The 16,134-nt window shown below is 57.9% G+C and overlaps 1 protein-coding gene across 1 annotated transcript in view; it reads left to right on the forward strand.

The window, feature by feature from the left end:
* The first annotated feature begins 146 nt into the window (after nt 1-146).
* The window catches only part of CELSR3 (cadherin EGF LAG seven-pass G-type receptor 3), a 31,534-nt gene continuing 15,546 nt past the window's right edge, over nt 147-16,134 (forward strand). Inside the window, exons 1-14 of the mRNA XM_027640250.1 lie at nt 147-2,841; nt 8,910-9,542; nt 11,084-11,306; nt 11,673-11,788; nt 12,178-12,266; nt 12,647-12,804; nt 13,001-13,164; nt 13,624-13,749; nt 13,923-14,092; nt 14,301-14,486; nt 14,634-14,744; nt 15,001-15,169; nt 15,422-15,563; nt 15,731-15,851. Coding sequence (XP_027496051.1) covers nt 195-2,841; nt 8,910-9,542; nt 11,084-11,306; nt 11,673-11,788; nt 12,178-12,266; nt 12,647-12,804; nt 13,001-13,164; nt 13,624-13,749; nt 13,923-14,092; nt 14,301-14,486; nt 14,634-14,744; nt 15,001-15,169; nt 15,422-15,563; nt 15,731-15,851 — 5,055 coding nt within the window. The 5' untranslated portion in view covers nt 147-194. The remainder of the gene's footprint in view (nt 2,842-8,909; nt 9,543-11,083; nt 11,307-11,672; nt 11,789-12,177; nt 12,267-12,646; nt 12,805-13,000; nt 13,165-13,623; nt 13,750-13,922; nt 14,093-14,300; nt 14,487-14,633; nt 14,745-15,000; nt 15,170-15,421; nt 15,564-15,730; nt 15,852-16,134) is intronic.

Raw genomic sequence — 16,134 nt, forward strand, 5'->3', positions numbered from 1 at the left:
CGCGCCCGCTGCCCTTGTCCCCGGCGCCGGGCTCGGGGCGGCGGAGCCGGCGCGCAGCCCCGAACCGCCACCCACTGTTCCCCCAGTACAACTACCAGGCAGAGGTGGCGGAGAACCAGCCGGCGGGGACGGCGGTGGTGGCAGTGGCGGCCCAGGACCCCGACGGGGGCGAGGCGGGGCGGCTGGTGTACTCCATGGACGCGCTGATGAACAGCCGCTCGCGGGAGCTCTTCAGCATCGACCCGCGGGCCGGGCTCATCTCCACCACCCAGACCCTGGACCGCGAGAGCATGGACCTGCACTACTTCCGAGTGACGGCCACCGACCACGGGGTGCCCCGGCTCTCCGCCACCACCATGGTGGCCATAGCCGTGGCCGACCGCAACGACCACGACCCCGTCTTCGAGCAGGGCGAGTATCGGGAGACCATCCGGGAGAACGTGGAGGAGGGATACCCCATCCTGCAGCTGCGGGCCACGGATGTCGACTCCCCGCCTAACGCCAACATCCGCTACCGCTTTGTCAATGAACGGGCTGCCCATGATGTCTTTGAGATTGACCCCCGCTCTGGCCTCATCACCACCAGCGGACCTGTGGACAGGGAGAAGATGGAGAGGTACTCCCTTGTGGTGGAAGCCAACGACCAGGGAAGGGAGCCAGGGCCCCGCTCTGCCACGGTCAAGGTCTACATCACAGTCCTTGATGAGAACGACAACATCCCTCAGTTCAGTGAGAAGCGCTACATTGTCCAAGTGAGAGAGGATATACGGCCCCACACTGAGATCCTGCGTGTCACCGCCACGGATCTGGACAAGGACAACAACGCGCTGGTACACTACAACATTATCAGTGGGAACAGCCGGGGCCAGTTCTCCATTGACAGTGTCACTGGGGAGATACAGGTGGTAGCCCCGCTGGATTTTGAGGTGGAGCGGGAGTATGCCCTGAGGATCCGGGCACAGGACGCGGGGCGTCCTCCCCTTTCTAACAACACTGGCATGGCCAGTATCCAGGTGGTGGACATCAATGACCATGCCCCCATTTTTGTCAGCACCCCTTTTCAAATATCTGTCCTGGAGAATGCTCCCCTCGGCCACTCTGTCATCCACATCCAGGCCGTGGATGCGGACTATGGGGAGAACTCACGCCTGGAGTACAAACTGACAGGGGTCTCTGCTGACACACCCTTTGTGGTGAACAGTGCCACGGGGTGGATCACGGTCAGTGGGCCCTTGGACCGGGAGTCAGTCGAGCACTATTTTTTTGGAGTAGAGGCTCGTGACCATGGCTCTCCGTCTTTATCCGCCTCGGCCAGCGTCACCATCACTGTCATGGATGTCAATGACAACCGCCCCGAGTTTACCCAGAAGGAGTACTTCATCCGCCTGAACGAGGATGCAGCTGTGGGAACCAGTGTCCTCAGCGTCACAGCAATCGACCGGGATGTGAACAGTGCCATCACCTACCAGATCACGGGAGGCAACACAAGGAACCGCTTCTCCATCAGCACCCAAGGTGGGATAGGGCTCATCACTCTGTCTCTGCCGCTGGACTACAAGCAGGAGAGGCGCTACGTGCTCACCGTGACAGCCTCTGATCGTACCCTGCGTGACAACTGCCATGTTCACATCAATATCACCGATGCCAACACCCACCGGCCTGTGTTCCAGAGTGCCCACTACTCTGTGAGCATCAACGAGGACCGGCCTGTGGGCAGCACCGTGGTGGTGATCAGCGCCACAGATGATGACGTGGGGGAAAATGCCCGCATCACGTACTACCTGGAAGACAACGTCCCTCAGTTTCGCATTGATCCAGACTCTGGGGCCATCACTCTCCAGGCAGAACTGGACTATGAGGACCAGGTCACGTACACGTTGGCTATCACTGCCAAGGACAACGGGATCCCCCAGAAAGCAGACACCACGTATGTTGAAATCATGGTGAATGACGTTAATGACAATGCCCCCCAGTTCGTCAGCCCTCATTACCAGGGCGTGATCTCTGAGGATGCGCCTCCCTTCACCAGCGTGCTCCAGATCTCTGCCACTGACCGGGATGCTCACACCAACGGGCGAGTGCAGTACACCTTCCAGAACGGGGAGGATGGGGATGGAGACTTCACGATAGAGCCCACCTCGGGGATCATTCGCACTGTCCGCAGGCTGGACCGAGAGAACGTTCCCGTCTACGAACTGACTGCATATGCCGTGGACAGGGGCATCCCTCCTCAGCGAACTCCCGTCCACATCCAGGTCACCATTCAGGATGTGAATGACAATGCCCCTGTCTTTCCCGCTGAAGAGTTTGAGGTCTTGGTAAAGGAGAACAGCATCGTAGGCTCTGTGGTGGCCCAAATCACAGCTGTTGACCCAGATGAGGGACCCAACGCCCAGATCATGTACCAAATTGTGGAGGGCAACATCCCCGAGATATTCCAGATGGACATCTTTTCTGGGGAGCTCACAGCCTTGATAGACTTGGATTATGAGACAAAACCTGAGTACGTGATTGTAGTGCAGGCCACCTCTGCCCCTCTGGTCAGCAGAGCCACAGTCCACATCAAACTCATTGACCAGAATGACAACAGCCCTGTTCTCAAGAACTTCCAAATCCTGTTCAATAACTACGTGTCCAATAAGTCCAACACCTTCCCTTCAGGGATCATAGGGAAGGTCCCAGCGTATGACCCAGATGCATCTGACCGCCTCTTCTACACCTTTGAGCGGGGAAATGAACTGCACTTGTTGATTGTAAATCAATCGAGCGGGGAGCTGAGGCTGAGCCGTAAGCTGGATAACAACCGTCCACTTGTGGCCTCCATGCTGGTGACTGTCACAGGTAGGGAGTGAAAAATCATTAAACCTTCAATGCAGTACCTTGGGGGAGCTCCACGCAGTCCTCCTAGGGGAGCCCATTCTGTGTCGGGGATGGGTTGTGGACTAGCAACAAGATTTGGATTGGGAGTCCCTTCTAGTCAGGGAATACTACTGAAGTGGTGGGAAGGGTGGGAGTTGAAGGCAGGGTGCTGGGGAGTGCTCTGTAAAGGGGCTGAGGCTGGAGATGATCTGCAAGAACAAAGCATCATTACTCAGGTGCGGGGATCGCTTGTAGCTGCAAGTGAGGCACCTTTGGAGGTGCTGTGGCCAGCCAGGCTGTGTTGTGTGCCATAGGTTGCTGGCCAGGCAGGCAGATAGTTCCCAGGAAGGCCCAGGGGCTGGTACACTACTTTGCTCCCAAGCCTGGGTGGTTCTTCTCTCTGCTGGGACTGAGTGCTCCTCCGACTTTGTGTGGGAGAGAGGGACTGAACTCAGTGCAGAGGGAACCCTCTTAAAAATACCCATCTGCTGGTAGCAAACGGTTCAGTCTCGATTTTGGCTGTGGCACCTGCCAACACCTGCACTTCTAAAGCCTGGTACTGCCTTTCTGTGGCCAACTTATTGTTGCCAGGGACAGCTGTGACAAACCTGAGCTCAGTGCTCGGAACTCTTGCATAGTGTGAGTTGCAGGAGTATCCAAATGCAAATGCTAGTGGTAGCTGCCGGGATGGCTTTGCGGAGTGTTGGGGTCCCCTCTAGCCCAGCTGAGGACAGGGCAAAGATGGACCTAGGGCCTTGCCCGTCAGCAAGTGGGGTTTGGACCTGGAGCTCCCAGAGTCTGACGTTAGCCTTCACCATCAGCCTTTCTTTGCTGGCGGATGCGTGACTGGAAATGGAGGCATCTGTCCATCGCTGAACCGTGGAGTGGCTCTGGGGGAGGGAGGGCAACAGCCCTCTCCGGAGGGGCCAAGCACTGAGTTGCCAAGAGTGCCTGGGGAGCTGTACACTAAATTACGATGCTCCCCCAACCATCGGCTACCAGGTGCCCTCCCTTTTACCTCTCTCTGTCCAGCTTATTCAATGAGAGGAGGATCTTTTTCAAAAGATGGAGCGAGGGCTTTAAGAGGAGACCTGTTCAAGGCAATCCTGCATGGGCAGCACCAGCCGGGCGGTGGGCTGGGGCTCTGTGGGGGCTAATTGTAGCCGCAGGGCTGGCCGAGAGCGGGTGCAGGCGCACACATGCCCGTCGCTGGAGATGGGGGGTGGTTTTGACCTTTCCAGCTTCTGCCCCAGTGTGTTTATGCAAGCCCTGCCTCCTCACACACTTAACCCTGCACAAAGGCAGGAGACAATCACATCCCGAAGTCCTGTATCGAGCCGCCTCGCGGCAAGGGGGCCCCTGCAATTAGAATGTCGTCATCTTCCAGTGGGAAGGGAGAATGGGAGAGGTGTGCTCATGAAGGAGGGGGGAAGATGGAAAGGGAAGAGCCGTTTCGGGGAGGGAAGAGAGACACTGGAAAATGGGCCTTTTGTTGGCTTTGGTATTGGCTGTGGAGGTGGAAGTCTGGTTTGGTTTTTCCGTCTTTGTTGTTGGAAGCCCCCCGCCCAGCTGGCAGCTCTGTCAGCCCCACGCTGTCGCTGTGTGCAGAGGGAGGGTGGGTTTACAGAGCTGGCAGCCAGGACATTCAGACCCGGCTGCATTGTTTGCCCCGGGCACAGCACCGTGTCGGAGCACCTTCCTGCTGCTGGAAGGCAGCAGTAGCACCTAGGTGGGTACCCCAAGGTCAGCATCCAAGGAGGGAGTGGCTTCTCTGCCTGCCTGTGAGCTTTATCACCCCTTTGGGGGAGGCTGGATCCCCCTAAAACACAGGGCAAGGGGCCCTTCTGCCTGCCTGCCTACAAGCTGTGTGTATCCTTAGCTCAGTCCCTTGTAGGAGACAGAGAAGACTTGGGCCATCACAAACCAGTGCCTTTTCAGTGGGACTGACAGCCCCAAAACTGATCCCAGCTTCTCACAGGTGTGTGGGCACCTATGGCTGCTAAAATCTGCTCTTGACCACTGAGGATGTAGGACAGCAGGGTGGAGGGGCTGTGTCCGTGGCCAGCACTACTGTGTGAAATCGGGACAGTGTAGGAGACTGACATCATGTTGACTTTCAACCATTTCAGACTAGTTTCTCTGGGCCTGGTGGCAAGGGTGGAGGCTCAGCTGTGGGACAGTGACGTTCTTCCTCTGTGCTGGGTGACGGGAGCCTGATTTACTTCCAAGATCTCTTAACTGGTAAATATCATCAAAATGTTGAAAGGTCTGCCAAAGCCCTTCAGCAGTGGTGAGGAATGTTCACCCTACCTATACTCATCTTCTTCTTTCCTGACTTCTCCCTTTGGACATGTTTTACTGCTCCTCAGCTGCAAACATGAAAGCCACCCTGTCTGTCCCCAGAACGCCCTCACTGTCCCTAGGGTGGCCACTGCAGGCAGAGTGGTGGCTTTCGCTCTCTTGAACACTGTCTCTGCCACTCAGAACAGGACAGGCAGTGATACATTGGAGCCTATTTGTGAGCTTCTGGTCCCCACAAGTGAGGGACAGAATCAGGGAGGTTGTTTGAGCTGAGCTGCCTTCTTCCCAATCTCTGGAACTCCCTGAGAGGTTGAAGGCCAAACCATTTGCTGTAGGGGAAGGGGAACCTCTGCTAGTGACTCAGTGGCTCTTGGGGTGGGAGTGTTGGCTAGGAGTCCATGCCTCATGCCGCACAGCAGGCTGAGATGTTGCCTGGGGATCCAGGGAGCCACTGGCAGCACAAAGGAACAGGAGAGATGGGCTCTCACTCTGGCAGACCCAGTGGTTGGCAGTGGTTGGCAGACCTGCTCCCTGCAAAAGGTTTCTAGTACAAGCCTAGATGTCCATTCCCAGACTGACTGTCCAGCTTCCCAGGAGGAGTCTGCTGTCCATCCTGCTCTCCAGACAGAGCTCTTCTTTCTTTAGCTTTGGTGCTTTTGAAGCTGGTAATTGTCAGTCTTGGAAGTGCAAACACGATGCTGCCCAGCACAGGGGTTAGAACCCCTTGTCCCTTTTCCCTGCTCCATTCCCTGTAGCCATGTTTCTAAGACTCCTCACTCTGCTGCATGAATATTCACCAGGCACCAGCTCTCCAGCCACAGGATTTAATCAGAAAGGCTGAGCATTCGTGATTAAAATGCCTCCCATGGGGGGTCAGCGCCTCCAGCCAGCTTTGGGCTTTCTTCTGGTTGCCTTTTTTTTTGTTTTCCCCATTTGCAGTGGGTCATTCTCTTAACCATCTGCTTCTCCTTGCATGGAGCTGAGGTTGAAGGCAGCCCTGGGTGTGATGCTGAGGTGGGACAGTGTGTTATGGTGAGCTTACTGAGGAGGGCTGTGGGGCTGGAACTGACTCCACATTGCTGTGGGGAAATGGGAAGGGGGTGCTTGGCTTTCCTGCCATGGGCTGGGCAATGCCAAAGGCATCAGGCACCCTGCAGGCCACCTTCTTCTCCAGGCACAGCCTCCTTGCTCCTGGGAGGCATTGCTAGCCCCTGGCCTGCCCCAGGACTCAGCATCGTGTCAACCAAGGCCTAATAACAGCCATAAATCAGGCAGATGTCTGCCTGCCTATTGCTGGGCACTGAGCAGCCCTTGGGGAGACAGAGAGCTGTCCCCAGGGCCTTGTTGCTGCTTCCGGGTGAACTATGAGCCAAAGAGAGGAGGGGGAAGGGAGCTGGGCTCGGGCTGAGCTCACCCTTGCCTTGGCCAGAGAGGCAAACTGTGAGGAGGGGACAAAGGGAGAGGAGGGGGAGCTGGGACATGACCCAGCTGTGTGCTGAGAAGGAAGCTGGTGAAAAAGTGATGGCATCCCAGGGTGCTCCAACACCAAGTGGCCCCTCAGGGAGGGACACCAGGCTGATAGTGGGTTAGGGAGCATCTTATGTCAAGTGCCACTGAGTCAGGCTTGTGGCTTTCCTCTCACTCCTGCCCCTCAAGGTCTGGGTGATCTTGGCACCCCATGAGCCTCTTGCAAAGAAAAGGTGCCTTGGGGATGCAGGTGATGATGCCAGCTCCTTGCCCTGAGCCCAGGCAGGTCTAAATCTGCTGGCATGTCCAGCCAGGTGCCAGACAGAGCCGTTTAGTAACTGCTGCTCATGCTGCCCTCCATGTCAGAGCTGGCAGGGTGTCACACAGAGGGGTGGTTTCTCACCTTGCTTCCATGTGGGGTGGGAGCAGTTTGATTTCAGAGAGAAGCAACCCTCCCTTTCCTGCAGGAGATTAGCTCCTGGGTGACTGTACTGGCACGCTGCTCCCCTAGCCTGGAGCGAGCCTTATCTCCAGAGCAGCAGTCCCAGTGTGCAGGGCTGGTGCTTGCGCGGGAATTCGCAGGGTCGCCAGAAAGCTTTCACCTTCTGAAGAGCAGAAGAGAGAGGCGGGAAGAAGGGGAGATGTTACAATCTTTAAATCCTCCTGCACTGCAAACTTCAAACAGGGCTGAGGGAAATCAAAAGGCTTTGCAGCACAGCAGCTGTTGGAAGAGGAGAACAGTAAAGGCACCTTTGCACATGAGGCTTGGAGCTGGGGCATGGATGGGGGGACGGGTGGCTGGCATTTGCACTCCTGGTCCTTGCTGGGACCGGGGCTGACCAGGGTGCCAGGAAAACTGCTGCCTTTTGTGCCTCCATGTGTTGGGTTGGAGGAGATAAAGCACATAGGGGATGTTGCAGCAAGGCTTGGGATCCAGGATTAGTCCTGGTAGTCACTATTGAGATGTGCTGATGTGAGTGTGAGTGTTGTCTTGGTATGATGATGGAGAGCCAGGTTTCCAAGGAAATGTAGGGGTTTGGGGCTCTCAGGTGGATGGGGAGGGAGATGGGAACAACAGGTGACAGCTATGTGCTGCTGATGCCCGTGGGGCACCAGCTTTGGGCTGCTGTCAATGGGCTGGAAGATGGATTGCCTCATTTCAGGAGCAGCGAGGTTCCTGATGAGCCTCATTGAACATTTCTGGGGCCACAGAGGTTGGTGCGGTCCTTGCTTTGCTATGCTGAAGACTGGCTCTGCCTGCCAGAGCCTGTGCTGGGGCTAGAGGGCCCAGAAGAAGCAGAACAGGAGAAAGGAGGCATCCTGGGGGCAGCAGACAGGCTTCTCCCTGCTGTGTGTCTGGCAAAAGCTTCTAGCAGAGGTATCTGGGGTGGCCTGGTGGGAGGACAATGACCCTCCAAGGCAGCAGGATCTGTTGGGTTGCTGGGAGCTGAGTAAGTGGGGTGAGACAGGTGCCCCTGATTGCAGAACTGCTGGGGTGGGAGCTTTGGCATTGCCCGTTTGGGCTGTGCTGTGTTGCCTGTGCTCCTGCAGCCTGAGCTGCTGCCCGTGACTGCACCTGGCATGGGGCGGGTGAGCTGCTGCTGCTGCTGCTGGCCAAGGTCCTGGGAGAGAGCAAGCGGGCACACCCCAGTGTCTGCATGCTCCTGTGCTCCTGCCTGGGAGATCGCGGGCTCCCAAAGGGAGGGAATTTGTTTCCAAGGAAAATAGAGATTAAAGGGAATTAAACAAACCGGAGATGGACCGAGGGAGGAAGAGATGCGGAGCAGATGGTGGGAAGGGGGGAAGCAGGGAGACCAGCACAAAAGCCTGGGAGAGCCTGGAGGAGAGAGGAAGGAAACGGAAGGAGAAGCAGAGCAGAGCGCAGGGAAAGGCAGCGTGGGGGAGGCAGACAGGACACAGCAGGGAAGCAAAACACCCCGGGCCCTGGCATCGGCTTCTGTGTTTGCCAAACCTCCTGCTGGGACTTCCTTCTGTTCCTGAGCACCTTTGTTCTTCAGAGCTCAGTTTGCTGCCAAGATCCAGGACAGGGAGAAAACCTGAGAGTTCTCTCAAGTGGAGAGGCTGATGGGAGGGAGAAGGTGCAACCACACCGGCCACTCCCCCTCCAGCCCAGGTGGCACCCTGCTGGCCTCTGGGGCTGTGGCTCCAGGACTCAGACCTGTCGAGGGTCACACTGGGGTGGAGGTCTCTGCTCTGGGGTTGGAGGGAGGAAACCCTCCAAGCAGCAGAAACCTGCAGTGTGTCCCTGTTCCCTCCAACAGATGGGATCCACAGTGTGACGGCCCAGTGCGTCCTGCGGGTGATCATCATCACGGAGGACATGTTGGCCAACAGCATTACAGTGCGGCTGGAGAACATGTGGCAGGAGCGGTTCCTCTCCCCGCTGCTGTCCACCTTCCTGGAAGGGGTGGCCACCGTGCTTGCAACGCCCAAGGAGGACATCTTCATCTTCAACATCCAGAACGACACGGACGTGGGTGGCACGGTGCTCAATGTCAGCTTCTCGGCCCTGGCGCCGCGGGGCGGGCGCTACTTCAGCTCAGAGGAGCTGCAGGAGCAACTGTACATGAAGCGCATGGTACTGACGGGCGCCTCCATGCTGGAGGTGCTGCCCTTCGACGACAACGTCTGCCTGCGGGAGCCCTGCCAGAACTACATGAAGTGCATCTCCGTCCTCAAGTTTGACAGCTCGGCCCCCTTCATCACCTCCCCTTCCACCCTCTTCAGGCCCATCCACCCCATCACTGGCCTGCGGTGCCGCTGCCCGCAGGGCTTCACCGGGGACTACTGTGAGACCGAGATCAACCTCTGCTACTCCAACCCCTGCCTGAATGGTGGGATCTGCACCCACAAGGAGGGAGGATACACCTGTGTTTGCCGCCAGCACTTCAGCGGTGAGTGCTGAGCCGGGGGACTGTGTGGGGACGGGTGGGCGGGTCCCTTGGCGTTGCTGTCACCATGGCGGGGTGCTCTTCGCAGGAGGGCAGCGGGTGTCAGAGCCCAGCTCTCCGTGTTTCCATGGTGCTGGATGTGCAGGGCTGAGGTTGCCATAGAAATCTGTCTTGTTGGGAGGTGGCATGAAAGGCTTTTGGGGAGCCCGGCCATCACCTCCCAGCCTTTTTCACAGAGCAGGAGGACTAAGCTGGACTGTGTTAGGCTGGGGCACAGGAGGCTTCTTGGCCATCCTCCATGCTAGCAGGCTCTGGGGCTATCTGAGCTGCTGGTGTCTGCCTGTGCTTCAGCTGGTCTGGCAGAGGTGTGGAGCCCACACTGGCCCCATGTGCAATGGGTAAGCTGCTGCCCACCCAGAGCAGAGGGGGAGGCTGGACCTTGCTGCCCCACCAGGTAGGATCCGATCCAGGCAGATCTGGTGTTAGCTGTGGGGGACAAATTTCCAGTCCAGCCAGTGTCTTGTTGCCACAAGTCACCAACAGGCTGTGGAGACCCATGTCTGGCAACTGTGGGTAAGGGGAGGTGGCCTATGGCTACTGAGGAGGGATCCCCTGCCTTGCCCTTGCTGCTGGGAGGGAGTGTGGCAGCAGATGGCTGCCTCGGAGCTACTCTCCTGTTGGTGGCTCCTGGTGAGATAAGCAGAGTCAGTGGTAATTAACCCCTAGCATTTGAAGCGTGAACAGCCATTAGCAGAAGGGTTAATGAGCTCATTTCCCTGTCACTTCATGCTGTCTCCTCATCCTCCTTGCGTGCCACAGAGCAAGTAATGGGAGCAGTGCTGGGGGTGTAGGACTGCAGCTGAGCTATAGCTGGGATAGCATGGGAAAAGGGGCTGGCCGGACCCCCTGCACTTGCACTGCTGAGCTGGCATGAGGCATCCCTGTTACCCATGGCAGCAAGGTGCAAGGATATTTGCTGTCCCTCATTTGACTGGTTTCCACTTGGCTTTTGCTCCTTATGTCAGAGCCTGCACACAGGGTTTGGAGGCACCTGGCAAGGGAGCTCAGTGGCACTGGGCTGTCCCCATACCCCAGAGACAGAACTGTGATGCCTTCCCAGGCCTGTGTGGTGGCAGGGACCAAGGAGGTACTTTCTCCATTACCATGACTTCCTTGGCTTGTCCTTGCCTCTTCATCCTCAGGACTGTGCAGCCCAGCTGTGGCCAGTGCCCTGCTGTCCCATTCCCATGCCATACTGGATCCAACTTGCCCCTTCAGTCACAGCTGGCATCACATCCAGCCCAGTGGCTTGTGCTGCAGGGCTGGCAGTCGTATCTCACTCACTGGCTACCTGTGGGGAACTACTCCTGTGGGGAACACCTGGGTGACACTTGGGTTGTCGTATCCTTTGTTGACCCCCAGCTGCTCCACAGAGTCCTGTCCCTTGGCTGCCGTGCCCCAAACCCGACTGAGGTCTGCACTCCCGGGACAAGGATGAGTGGCCACTGCGCCTGTGTCCCAAGGCTCTTTCCTTGCTCCCCCAGGCGAGAACTGTGAAGTGGACAGCCGCTCGGGGCGGTGTGTGCCCGGCGTGTGCCGCAATGGTGGCACCTGCACCAACGCTGCCGACGGGGGCTTCCGCTGCCAGTGCCCAGCGGGCGGCTTCGAGACGCCCTTCTGCGAGGTGTCCACGCGCTCCTTCCCACCGCGATCCTTCGTCATGTTCCGGGGCCTGCGCCAGCGCTTCCACTTCACCCTTGCCCTCTCGTAAGTGCTCTCCTTCCTCCGCTGGACACCAGTGTCCCCGGTTCACCTGGCCCTGCTCTGGTGGCTCTTGTGTGCGCTGGGCTGATATAGGGGCTGGCTGATGGTCTCCAGACCTGTGTGTTACTGGCTTTGCTTCCCCACGGGGCTGCCGTGGCACCTTTGACCGAAGGGCTCTGAATCTGCCCTGGCATCAGCTCATCCCTCCCTTCAGTGCCTCAGACTTTCCATGTTGCCAGCTCACTGCCTCCATGCTCAGGTCTCAGTGTCCCTGTGCTGGGATGCTGGTGCATGCCACAGGAGAGCGGGGATCTCCACATGCTCCTTGCACACACACACTCTGCCTTCCTGCTTCCTCCCTTGCCCCAGGTTCAGCACTGTGGAGCCCAGTGGCCTCCTGCTCTACAATGGGCGCCTGAATGAGAGGCATGACTTCCTGGCAGTGGAGATCATCCAGGGGCAGGTCCAGCTGAAATACTCCACAGGTATGCTCAGCCCTGCCTCTTGTGGGATTTGTGTCATGGGAGCTGTAAGAAGGCCTGTGCTGAGTGGGGAGAGCAGAGTGCTGCCCTGGATGGAGCTCATGCTCAGGGAGGCAGGGGTGAGAGGTGTTGGTGAGCATCAGTGGATAACACAGGGGATGAGTGTGTATCTCAGGACCCTCCCTGGGCTCAGGAGTGCAAGTGCAGCAGTGCTTTGTGAACACAAACCAGGACAAACCCTTTTGGGGTCTCTGCTGCTGTTCTGGCCCCTTATGTCACCACAAACTTCACAAGGCCATGGGCAGCACAGTGGGCTTGGTGCCTCAGGAAGGGCAGGCACATCTGAGGGCTGTCCAGCTTCCCTCAGCCTGCCATCATCCGTGTCTCCTCAGGAGAGTCCAGCACGGTGGTGAGCCCCTACCTGCCAGGGGGTGTGAGTGATGGGCAGTGGCACACGCTGCAGCTCCGCTACTACAACAAGGTACGTTTGGTTCTCTCTTACCACCAGTGAGTGGCTCTGGCTCTCCTGTTCTCTGAGGGAGGCTGTGGAGAGATGGTAGAGGTGGTTTTCAGCCCTTTAGGGATGGATTCAGAGGAACAGGCAGCTGGGTGCAGGGGGAGATTGACACTCAGGACAGCACTTGGAGGCTGCAGGAATGCTCTCCATGCAGTGTCCTTGCCCATGCCCCTCTCTGGTGCTGCTTGCTGGGCTCGGCCAGAGGTTTCCCCCCTGCATTGCTCAAACCTCCAACAGTGCAGCGGTGCCTGAGTCATGCTCAGGCCTTTCCCTGCTGTTGTGTGAAACCTTGAGTGCTTGGGTCTGGGGCACATGTGCTGATGACACCCTGCATTTGCTTTCAGCCCAAGGTCAGCACCCTGGGGGTAGTGCAGGGCCCCTCCAAGGACAAGGTGGCCATCCTGACAATAGATGAATGCGATGCCTCAGTGGCCCTGCAGTTCGGCAGCGAGATTGGGAACTACTCCTGTGCTGCAGAAGGTGTGCAGACCAGCTCAAAGAAGTGAGTTCCTTGGAGACTGGTGGGCACTGCTGTGGTGGGGAGAGGTCCCCTGAGGAGCCAGCTCTTCACATCTGGGACGTTGGCTGTGTGTGCCTGTCCCCGAGGATGTCTGCTTCCCCGCCTTGTGCACTGGGGAGCTGGCTGGGCCAACCTGAGGTGCTGTAGCTCCTAATGCCCTGGGCTTCTGTTCCTGTAGGTCCCTGGATCTCACAGGTCCCTTACTCCTTGGAGGGGTCCCCAACCTTCCGGAAAACTTCCCCATCACTCACCGTGACTTTGTGGGCTGCATGAGAGACCTGTATATTGACAGCAAACGCATCGACCTGGCCTCCTACATCGCCAACAACGGAACCACTGCAGGTGCCAGTGCCTCTGTCTGCTCCTGCCAGCCCCTGCCCTGGGAATTGCTCAGGCAGCAGCACTGCTGGGCTGTAGCAGCATCATGGCAGCACAGCTGGAGCTGAGCAGCTTCCCACTGGGGAATGGGCCTTCCAGATCCTCCTAAATGAGCCAATGCCCACCTCAGCTAATATTCTGGGAATGTCCCCTGATCCTAAGTGCAGAGCCTGCAGAGCTGGCCTGTCTGGGAGATGCTAGATAGTCAGCCCAGCTCTACACTGTCTTTATTCTGGCATAAGGAGTAATGACAGCCTTGACCCTCATCGCTGAGCACACAGGGCCTGTGTGGAGAGACTAAGTGTCTGGGTTTGCCCCTCTGGCAGCCAGGGAAAAGGCTGGCAGGCTCTCCCCCTTTCCATGTGGGCTGGGGGGAGGTGGTGAGCGGGTTAATGCTGATACAGGTGACTTTGCTATCTCTAGGCTGTCACGCCAAGCACACGTTCTGCGACTCCAACCCCTGCAAGAATGGTGGCACTTGCTCTGTCAGCTGGGGAACCTACTCCTGCCTCTGTCCTGTTGGCTTCGGGGGCAAAGATTGCCACCACCGTGAGTGAGCGGGCACTGCTGGGCACAGGCAGGGTGGGTACGTGCAAGGTTGTGCTGGGGTTGCTGTGGAAGAGTAAGGGATCTATGTGAGCTGAACTAGCTCTGTTGTCCCTGCACCTAGTGCTCCCTGTGAAGTGCCCGTCCCTTCTCCTCACCTCCACTTTCCTTTCCAGCCATGCACCATGCCCACTATTTCCAGGGCAATAGTGTCCTGACCTGGGACTTCAAGACAGATGTGAAGATCTCAGTGCCATGGTACCTGGGGCTGGCGTTTCGGACACGCCAGATGGATGGGGTGCTTCTGCAGGCCCATGCAGGCCAGTACACCACCCTTCTCTGCCAGGTAGGGACACAGCCTCAGCCTCTGTTGCTGTCTGCCCCGGGAGAGCGGGGGGACACTGCTCTCCCTGCTGGCTCCATCCCAAGCAGAGTGTAATTGTGGGGAGAGACATTTAGAGGGCTGGGTTTCCTCGAATAAGGGATAGGCAGGAAGCAGCCAGAGTTGACGCCGTCTTTGCTTACTGCTGGCATTGCTGGTTGCCTCTCTGCAGCTGGCTGGGGGTCTGCTCTCCTTCATGGTGAGCAGAGGGTCCGGGCGCAGCACCAGCCTCCTCCTGGACCAGCTGCAGCTCAGTGATGGGAAATGGCACGACCTCCAGCTGGAGCTGCGGGATGTCCGCAGCGGGCGAGACTCGCGCTACGTCATCACCCTCACCCTGGACTTTGGGCTCTACCAGGTAGGTGCTGTTTGAGACCCCAGCACCAGGACAGGAACTGTAGGGAGTGCTTGGCAAACACAGGCCAGGCTGTGCCTCTGCACCCTCAGAGAGGGCTGGGGCAGGGCTGGTGCCGGTTGCCTCATGTTACTCCCTTTCCTTCTGCAGGATACCGTGGTCGTAGGAAATGAACTACATGGCCTGAAGGTGAAACACCTGCATGTGGGGGGAGTCCTGGGCTCTGGCGAGGTGCAGAACGGGCTGAGGGGCTGCATACAGGTGAGTCCATTGCTCTGATCCTTCCTCAGTGGGTATGTTACTTGAAGGGGTGAAAACACAGGTCTGGCAGCTGCTGTCAGCATCCATACTGCTGGTGTCACTCTCCCTCTGAGCATTCAAGGCTCTGAGGTGTTGTGGGACAGCCATAAGTAGGGGTGGTGGGGAGTGGCTGCTGCTGGGGGTTTGTGGAGAGTAGGGGACTGGAGCCTTGTGTATCTGTCAAAGCTTCACTGTGAATTTCTCACCTGCACTGCAGGGTGTGCGACTGGGTGACAGCGTCACTGGGACTGTGCTACCCAAACCCAGCCATGCCCTGAGAGTGGAGGCTGGCTGCAGTGTACCAAGCCCCTGCGACTCCAACCCCTGTCCAGCAAACAGCATCTGCAAGGATGAGTGGCAGAGCTACTCTTGTGTTTGCCAACCAGGTAGGACCTGCAGCACACTGCCACTCCTCTGCTCTCCATGCCTGCCTGTCTTCTCCTCTACCCGTGACTGTCTCCTAGCCCGTGACTGCTCTCCTGTCCAGCCCTTGAGCAAGTCACATCCCTCTCAGACAGTCATCAATTTTCCTGGAGGGCAGAATCCCTCCTGAGCCCTCTGAGTCCACTCCTTGGTGCTCTGGCCCCTCTCAGGGGGAAGATACTTGCTTTACATGGTGGTGTCTGTCCACACCTCAGGGTACTACGGAGGGGACTGTGTGGATGTGTGTCACCTCAACCCCTGCAAGAACAAGTCTGTGTGTCGCCGCAAGCCAGGCTCCCCCCTGGGCTACGTGTGCGAGTGCAGCGGGAACTTCTTTGGGCAGTATTGTGAGCACAGGTGAGATTCAGGGCACAGGCATATCCTCTGCGTCTGGCTCTATGCTGGCCTCTCATCCTGGCACCTCTCAGTGCTACCTGGCTCCTTAGAGCTGTTGAGAGCTGGGCTGGTGGGAAGAGAAGGTCTGGGAGATTTGGCTGTAACAGTGAAGGTGTCTCTCTCCTTAGGATGGACCAGCAGTGTCCGAAGGGCTGGTGGGGGAACCCCAGCTGCGGGCCCTGTAACTGTGATGTGAACAAGGGCTTTGACCCCGACTGCAATAAAACCAACGGGCAGTGCCACTGCAAGGTGAGGGGCAGCTGTGCCAATGGGAATGTGGCCCGTGGCTTGCCTGAAGCTCTGCTCATTCTTGATGCTGCTCCTTGTCCCCTCCAAAGGCTTGGCAGCTGCCCAGGCCCTGCTTTGTGTGCCAGTTCTGGGCTGGATCCCTGCTCAGCTCCCCTGTGTGACCCTCCTGCCCCAACATGGTGATGGTGGGGGCACTATGAGTGCTTGCAAATCAGGAGAGCCTGGCTCTTCTCTGCTCTGGCTCCAGGGGTTCCCCAGGCACCGGCCTCAGCTGCTGTTCCAA

Source organism: Corapipo altera, unplaced genomic scaffold, assembly GCF_003945725.1.
Source record: "Corapipo altera isolate COAL_440 unplaced genomic scaffold, ASM394572v1 55, whole genome shotgun sequence".
Classification (NCBI taxonomy): Eukaryota; Metazoa; Chordata; class Aves; order Passeriformes; family Pipridae; genus Corapipo; species Corapipo altera.